The sequence below is a fragment of the Hipposideros armiger genome, unplaced genomic scaffold (genome assembly GCF_001890085.2).
Source record: "Hipposideros armiger isolate ML-2016 unplaced genomic scaffold, ASM189008v1 scaffold_2131, whole genome shotgun sequence".
Lineage (NCBI taxonomy): Eukaryota > Metazoa > Chordata > Mammalia > Chiroptera > Hipposideridae > Hipposideros > Hipposideros armiger.
The window spans coordinates 6251-15201 of NW_017733479.1; the positions used below are offsets into that span (position 1 = coordinate 6251).

Below are 8951 nucleotides of genomic sequence, written 5' to 3' on the forward strand. Positions count from 1 at the left end.
AGCTGGGTGACAAATCTGCTTCTACCATTTATTAGTTGTGTGGCCTTGGGCCCTCAAGTAACTTAACTGCTGTCAAGCCTGTTTTCTTATCTGAACTATGGGCACAGCAATGGCACCTACCTTCCACAAGGCTGGTAAGGACACATCACAGTTCCCACCTGGCAAACAGTAGGAGCTTCTGTTTTCCACCAACGTTCAATCCCTGACCAATGATCGCCTAGGTTAGGACGGAGGTTCTCATATTTTACCAAGTTTTATTTCTAATCTTCCTGCTCCACCATTGACGGTAGTGAAGGCACTCAGCAGTTTCATCTGGCCTAAAATTGAGACGGGGCTGTTTTCACTCCTGAAGAATCACTGAAGAGGCAGCAGCCCCCACAAAGTGGGGGGCCACACCCCAACAGCTGATTTTACAATATAAGTGCAAACAGGCACTGAGACATTGACCTTCCCAGAAAGGCTGATGGAACACAGAACCCCCCGCACCCCACCCCCGGCAGAGATCAGTGGAGCTTGCTTCCACGAACTGGCCTGTTCCCCAGCCAGTCTTGTAGCCACCACCAACGTCCCCCTGGACCTGCATCGAGTGACCCTGAGGAAAGCGGGCAGTGACGATGCATTCCGTCGGACAGCAGTGGCCACGACTCTCTGGTAACGGGTGTAACGGTGTCATGCTAGGGTAACGGGGTCCTGAGCCTCCCAAGACCATGCACCTGTTCCGGTACTGGGAAGCCTGGAGCACCCGGGAGCAATGGCCCCGCCTCCAGAGCTAATTTGGGCTCCGCAATTGGCTCCGTGGACCGAGGGCGGGGCCAGAAACCGACCGGACTTGCCGGTGTGAGTCGCGGCTCTCTGCTGTCTTTAGCCTGGATGCCACAGTGGAATTTGGGGACCTGCTACAGTCGGAAGTAACCCCGCTCTGTTCCCCGCTCCCCTTGGTGAGTTTGGGCTCAGGGGCCAAGAGGGCAGCGAAGGGGCGGAGGGGCGGAGGCGATGGGCCAGCAGCCTTTGCAATGAACCCAAACCCCTGGTTGCCTTGAGACTGTCCTGCTTCAGAGTCCTCACCTTTCCCAGCGCCCCGGTGACCTGACTCCAGACCTTACCCCCACCCCCTCACCACTGGTCTTGCGTAAATGCAGCCTCACCACTCCCAACCCCCTGACAGCCAGCACCCCTCTCACCCTCAGGCACTCCCCTCCCAACATATACTCGGGCAGCCAGCAGCCCTGAGGGATTTACCTATATACTGACTTCAGCTACTTGGAGGGCATCTTCCAGGGGGTGTGCTGTCAGGCAAGGGTATTGCACATGCCTCCCTGGTGGAGCTTATGGTCCAGTGAGTGGGTCAGGCTGACCCAAGCCCACCCCTAATGCCAGCAGGGCTGGGGCAAGAGTACAAATGGAGGCCTCATACATTGAAATACTGTAAAGTTATACATCAAGCTAACAACTGTTCAATAAAATATGTTCTATTCTCCTACTCTGACAAATACACTTTCGTACTGACCTGGAGGGCCAGGTTTGAATGTAAACATTTTTTATTCTTCCAATTCCTGTGCCCAGATATGGTGACATGAAAGAGCTTCCCATCTTCCTGCCCCAAGAAGAGTTCCAGATGCACACATGTGGACACTCCAGTCCACGAGTGCAAAATGCCATACCTGCTGCAACCTGCTGCCCCCTGGTCCACCCTTGAGGGAATAAACCTGGGGCCATTCGGGCAGGGAATTCTGGGGTGCCACATAGCAGGAGCATAGTTTAAAGGGAAGGACCTGCGCTCTAAGGGAGCCCCACAGATTCCTCATCCTGTGAGAAGCCACAGAGAAGGTAGAAAGTAAGAGGACCCATGGCTCAGCAGGGACCCCCGCATCCAGGTCTAATAGCAGAACTGGACATATAATAAGGTGTTTAACCTGATTACTTGGAAGCAGGGTTCTCTGAAGGTGTGTCACTGGGGTATAACTGTCCCCCATAGACCCCAGATACCTCTGCAGAAGTCACATTTGAGCCCAGCACTAGAGAATGAAGACAAGTCAACAAGGCGAGGAATTACGGGAAGAGTGTCTAGTTAGAGGGAACAGCATACACAAAGGCTCTGAGGCAGGAAGGCTTGTGAGAACAAAATCTAAGACCATCGTGATGGGAGCCTGGAAATCCAGTGGGCATGGGTGTAAGGTGATGCTGGAGAGGCTGGTAGGGGACAGAGTGTGCAGGGCCTTGTGGGCCACAATGAATGGGGTCCTGTGGCCCCCACTGGTCATCAGGACAACTGGCAGGAAGATCCCTGGGCAGGGAGGTCTTGGGGAGTGTCAGCTCAGTGTTAGGACATTCACACTTACCTCAGAGACTCGTGTGCAATCTACATGGCCCAGAACCTGGTGCAAGGACACTTGTGAAATTTCTCTAGTCTTCATTCCTCAGGCCCCAGGATAGTCCTGGTTCCTAGGGTGAGACAGCCTCTGTGGTGGGACCAGTGGGAGCCAGATGTACAAGTGTCCTGGAGGAGCCCCCAGGGTGCAGCCAGAATACCTGATGGGCAGGACAGCATATTGGATTGTGATTTGTTTCCCAGCGTTCCAGAGTAGCCTTTTTTCAAGACTTTGGTCTGAGTCCCAGCAATGCTAACGAAAGTCCCAGCTGAGTCCATTTGGGGCCAGAACATCAGAGGTGGAAGAGCGCCCCCTTCGGGCCAGTACAGTAGATGACCCATCGGGATTAACAAGCGAGGCCCTACCAGGTAGAACCGGGACCATCAGGTCCAGTTTCCCGCCTCCCACCCACTCCCCGCCCCACCCTGCCCCCTCCAAGGGATGCTTTTCTGTCGCCAGCCTCAGAAGAGGGTTTGGTTTATTAAAGAAGTTGGCAGATTTCCTTTCATGAACTTAACTCTGCGGCCCACCACGTGCTGCTAGGTAGAGATGAGCAGGGGGATGATATAACCAGATTTGCTTTTTTTCTTTTCATAAATTTTTTGTTTTGAAAGAATCATTGACTCACAAGAAGCCACATAAATAGTACAGAGAGGTCCGTGTACCCGTCACCTAGCCTCCCCCAGTGGTGACACCTTACATAACTGTAGTGCATTATGAAAACCAGGAAAGTAGTGGTACTATACAATTCTTTAGACTACAGACCTCACTTGATTTCACCATTTTTTGCATGCGCTCATTTTTTTGTATGTCTTTGTGTATAATTTCATGGCATTTTATCACACGTATAGGTTTATATAACCACCACCACAATCAAGATAGACTTGTTCCATCACTCAAGCCACGTGAGTCAGGGTCGGCTACTGGGAGCCAGGGATTGGGTTGTTGACCCAGAACTGTCAGTAGGGGGTGCCAGAGTTCTTTAGTCTAAGGGGTGATTCTCAGTGAAGATAAAGAAATCCCTTATGCTGCCTCAGATAGTCACTCCCTCCTTCCCTTCCCTAATTCCCAGCTACCTCTCATCTCCATAATTCTATCATTTGGAGAATGCTATATACAATAGATGGAATCATAAAATATGCAACCTTTTGAGGCTGGCTTTCTGCACTCAGCATAACGCCCTTAAGATTCATTCAAGTTGTTGTGGGTATTAAGAGTTCATTACTTGCTATTGCTAAGTAGTATTTCCACAAATAGGCTTTTAAAGGTGTTCTCCCAGCTGTGGGTGCAGGAGGGAGAGAGGAAAACCAGTTAGGCAGCTGCTGGAGTCCAGGTAAATATCACAAGCCAGACCTCTGTCCGCACCACCTCCCTGCCACTGAAAGTGGCCTCAGGTGTGCTCAAGCCACGTGAGTCAGGGTCGGCCGCTGGGAGCCAGGGATTGGATTGTTGACCAAGAACTGCCAGTAGGGGGCGCCAGAGTTCTTTTGTCTAAGGGGTGATTCTCAGTGAAGATCAGGGAGGGTTCCAGGGAACTTAGGGACCCCTGGGCGTGTGGACCAAGAAAACTCTGGAGTCTGGGTTCCCTCCGGACTTCAGCCCCCAAGTTTCAGTGCAGCCTTGAGTCCCAAGGCTGGGGGATGAGGCTGACGACGTGTAGTGGAGGAAGAGGCAAGGTGAGGCCTGGCTTGGTGCAGAGGGAGAGGGCTCTGGCCTTCCGCCAGCCTGGGGCTCCCGCTGAGAGGGTGGTTCTGAGCTCAGGCCGTCAGGCTGAACCTGGCACCTCTGCCCCATTCATCCTTCCCCATCGTTGATAATTGCCCTCAGTTCATTGCCCACTTCTCCCAAAGTAACACTCCCAAGACCCTGGAGCGATACAACCCCTCTGTCATATTCTATATCCCTCTCTCACATTCCTCCCTGCAAAGCGCGTTTGGCATGCGCCCACCCTCTGACTCAGGGCTTATCCATCAGGCGCTGGGCTGCACGGAGGTGACACTTGTGAAGCGTGCAGAGTGAGCACTTGCTGGGCGCGGACACCTGCTAACCGCTGCGGGGCGGGGTAGACAAGCCCCGCAGTTGCGTTCCCAGGGGCTCTGGCTTCTGTCCACTAGGTGGAACAGTGGCGAGTGGCAGGCCTTCTACTCAGAACCCGCCCTGGCCCCATCCCTTCTGAATTCAGCCCACTCTCTTGGCATGATCTTAACCCGGTTCCAGGCTCCTTGTCCCAAAGTGCTTGCGATGCCCGGCTGCCAGAACGCAAGCCAAGCAGCTTCCCACCTCCACGACCTTGCTCAAACCATTCCCTCTCTGTCAAGAGTCCTTGCCTCCACTCCATTCTCTAGCTCCGCCCCCACCCCCACCCCCCACCCTCCAGGAAGCCTTCTCCGGTGCCTAGCACAGAGTAGGATCAAACAGTGTGTCACCATCCTCTGTGCTCCCACATGTCGTCTGTACGTCCATAATAGAATCTTTTTCACGTGGCCTTGCCTAAGAATTTGTGGTTTACACATCTGCTTCCCCCAGAGACTTCTCATGCATCTCTTACTCCCCAGAGCCTAGCCCTGGGAAGGCGCCAAGTCAAGTCTGATTGAATAAATGAATGCATGCGTCAGCTGACAGATCTTTGAAATCCTATTCCTCGGACCCCCTCTGATTTCTCCTGGGTGGTTTTCTTTCCTGGTGCTTGTTCCTGAGCTGCCTCTAAGGCTGGCATTCCACCCCACCCTCTTCCAGGCTCACCCTGCCCCGGTCTCCCTAGGCCAGGTCACCTGCACTGGCAGCTTTAACTGCTGTCCTTCCTCTAACAGGCCCAAATCCACCTCACAGCCCAGAGCCCAGAGCCCAGAGCCCTGAGCCCTGTACATACCTTGCTTGTCCATATCTGCCCTTCAAACTATCTGAATGTTAAGCTCCATCAGAGCAGGAATTTTATCTGTCTGATCAACCACTGCACCCCTGGCACCTGTATATGCTCAGTAAATATTTGTGAAATGAATGAATGAATGAATGAATGAATGGGAGACTGTCCTGAGGTCCTGTGAACAGTTCAAATTCAACACATCCCGGATGAATTTCATTATGTCCTCCCGCCCCACAATTTGCTTCTCCAGTCTTTGCTACCTCCCTCCTCACAGTCCTCCAATTTAGAAATCCCACAGTCACCCCAGACATCATTTTTACTCTCTTAACACATCACTCAGCCACTACCTCCCATCTTTCCAGATTCTACCTCCCATCTTTCCAGCTCCCACACCCACCCCAGTCCCTGGTACACCCCTAGTTTAGACTTGACACTCACTACCTGGACCTACCTGCTCAACTGATCCTAACTTGAGTTCCTCACCTCTATCTTTGCTTTTACCCATATTGCCACCTGAATGATTTTTCTATAACAGCGATCTCCTTACGTCAACTCCTAGGTAAAACCCTCATGCATCCCCATCACTTATAGTTGTGTTTCCCAAAGTGTAGAGCTCACACAGTGAGTGGCAGATGACATAATTATGGGAGGTTCAAGGACAAAGGGTACAGGTGTGTGTGTGTGTGTGTGTGTGTGTGTGTGTGTGCGCGCGACAATGAACAGGAGGTTGCAGAATGAGAAGGTTATTTCTTTTCTGGTTCTCTCCAGCCTTCTGAAGACATCAAGGAGAACGTCTCCATGTGGCCCTGGGATGTCTTTCACACCCTTTTTCACTTGCTAATCTCTTAACAGGGATCAGGACTCTAACCATGCTGCCAGCCACAAGAAATTTAGCCAGAATGTAATAATATTGTCTTATTTATTTTACAGTTACCTTCTATCTATGACGTGTGATATTGGTTTTGTAGTTATGGTAACAGTGGTCCATAAAATAAATATATTTGGGAAAAGATATTGCAAATTGTGTAATCATCAAAGGGCTAACGTGCAGAATATATGAAGTACTCCTATTTATCGATAAGAAAAATCAGTAAATATTACAAAATCAATTAGAAAAATTAGCAAAAGACTTCAGCACTTCGTAAAACAGAGGATATATAAGTAGGCAATACACAGATGAAAAGTGCTCAACTACATTAGTCATCAGAAAATGTGAGTTAAAGCCACAATTTGATATCCCTGTATACCCACCAAGACCAAAATGAGAAAGACTTTCAGTATCAAATGTTGGCAAGGATACGGAGCAACTGGAGCTCTGAGTCACGGGTGAGGATGTAATTTATAACAACTACTTTGGGGAACTGGCCGTGTCTACTGAAGCTGAGCATATCATCCTACCCCGACCCAGGAATTCAACTCCTGGGTAGAGTTCCAGCAGAGATGAGCCCATGTGTTTACCGAGAGTCGTGCACAGGAACGTTCACAGCAGCTCTCGTCGGGACAGCCCCAGATGAAAAACAAATTGATGGTGGTTTGGTAAATCGGGACATGTTCCCTTAGCAAGACAAGTCCTATAGAACCCCATTTGAAACCTCCGGACCAAGATCCAGCACCCACCAGCATGCCACTTCGCCCCACCCTCCCGCACCCCATGCTCTCTGGAAATATGTGGGCACTTCCACAGCACTGGGGCTTCCCCTCCATCTAGAATATTGTGCCTTACTTTTCAGCCTGTGGAATTCAACCCAAAGGGGAAGTGAGAAGAAACTGGCCCTGTGACCCACCATCTTGGCTGTCACAGAACAGTAATCCTTATGGAGTGATGGAGGGGAGCTGTGGTGTTTCAGGTCAAAGGCTGACCAATGGGAGGGTACTGGGTGACCTCAGAGGAAGCTCTGAGCATCTCAGTCTCCTCATCATCCATTTCCCAGCGCCAGGCAGCAGTGGGCTTAGACCTGGGATGCAGGGGGTGAGGCCTGGTCCCCAAACCCTGGAATGTCACAGACCAACAAGTGTTCAGTGTGCTGGAGCTAGGATTAGGGTACACACGGGGGGCCATAGGAGCCCCAAGAAGGTTTTCATCTGCTTGGAGGGTCAGATACCCATGGAGTTCTCATGGAGCCTGGGCCAGGGACATCAGAAAGCATGAATATGTCTTCTAGTCAAAGGGGACTCAACCAGTGGCCTGGTGACAACTGATCATGGAAACAATCCCAGTAACCCTCACTTCAGTGTTAGTGACACATGAGGCATGAGCACTAGTCTATTCTCTCAAGTCACCCACCAGCACCCCTGACAGGTAGGCCCCATCATAGCACCCATCTCACAGAGGGAGGATCAGTGCCTAGTCTGTAACTGGTCTGGCCTCACAGCGATGGACACACCATCCATCCCTCCATTCATTTACTTATTCAGGGGATATTTATTGAGCACCTACTATGTGCCGGGCACTGTTGTAAATGCTGGAGATGCAAATCACAACACACATAAACTCCTGTGAGCTCTTGCCTTCATGGAGCTCACACTCTACTGGTTAGAGAGCTAAATAATAAACAAAGAAGTAAAGGAAACAGATTAGAGAGCTAGTGTGGTTTAATAGTCCAGGCCACTGACCCCTGCCAACCCAATGACCCCGAGAGCACTTTTTCTTGGCTAGAGCCCATAGGGATGAGTGCGCTAGCTTAAGAGCTGGGGGAAAGCCCCTAGAGCCAGTGTCTCTCATTATTATGAGCCCAGGGAGTAAGAGGGCCTGGCCTCCTGAGTCCATCCATCTCTGGAGACCCCGATGACATTGAGTTTCTGGACCTGTCAGCCAGATTTAGGGCCAGTCAGGGTTCCACCTGTTAGTGGGTCCTGATTGACAAGCTCCCAGCATCCCTGGCAGGAACCCCTGGCTCATCCATTTCTCTCTACATGCAACCTCCCTCACTGTCTACCCTTGATGCTGGCTGTTGGCATAAACCTTGTCTGGGACAGTTGGCCAGGCACCTACACATAGTCCGGGCTTCCTCACAACATGGCGGCCTTGCACTGTTTCCGTGTCATCTCAGGACTCCAAAGGTGAGTGTGCCTGGAGAACTTGAAGGGAGCTGAATTGTCCTTAAGACCTAGCCCTGGAAGTCACATCACAACACTTCTGCCATACCCTAATGTCACCATACTCTATAAGACTAGCTTAGCTTCAAGGAGAGACGACAGACCCCACTTCTCAATTGGCAGAGTGCCAAGTAATTGATGGACATGTTTTAGAACTGTCACACACAGCTAAGAGTGGTGGCACCAGAAGGTAAACTTGGGATGTCTGGTGGCAGAGCCCACACATTAGGCCATAGAACTTCACGTGATACCAGGCTGCCAGGAAAGAGAGGGGAGGGTCTTCACTAAGGCAGTGGACGTGGGCATGGAGAGGGGACAGAGGGAGTGACACTAAGAAGGTGAAAGCTCTGTCCTGTAGCTCATGGACATCCCAGCCTGGGCATGCCGAAGATTGGGGACCGCTGGGCGGGATGTGTGGCATTTGGGGGTTGGGGTATGCATGATCAGGGAGCCCCTTCTCCAGGGCTGGGTGCCTGAATCAGTGCCTAGCACTGGGGAGAAGCGAGGAGGAGGGTCCTGCACTCAGTGAGCCTGGATGGGTCACAGGCCAAACTCCTCAGGGATTTTGTTAGGAGCTGGTGAGGAGCGTTAGGGATGTCAGCTCTCTGCCCAGATTGTAGCCA

At 51.4% G+C, this 8951-nt stretch overlaps 1 protein-coding gene across 1 annotated transcript in view; it reads left to right on the forward strand.

Moving 5' to 3' along the window:
* Positions 1 to 109: 109 nt before the first annotated feature.
* LOC109378544 (leucine-rich repeat-containing protein 37B-like) overlaps positions 110 to 8951 on the forward strand; it is a 25284-nt gene continuing 16442 nt past the window's right edge. Inside the window, 4 exon segments of the mRNA XM_019634889.1 lie at positions 110 to 134; positions 501 to 651; positions 866 to 938; positions 8283 to 8292. Of these exon segments, the coding sequence (XP_019490434.1) occupies positions 110 to 134; positions 501 to 651; positions 866 to 938; positions 8283 to 8292 (259 nt within the window).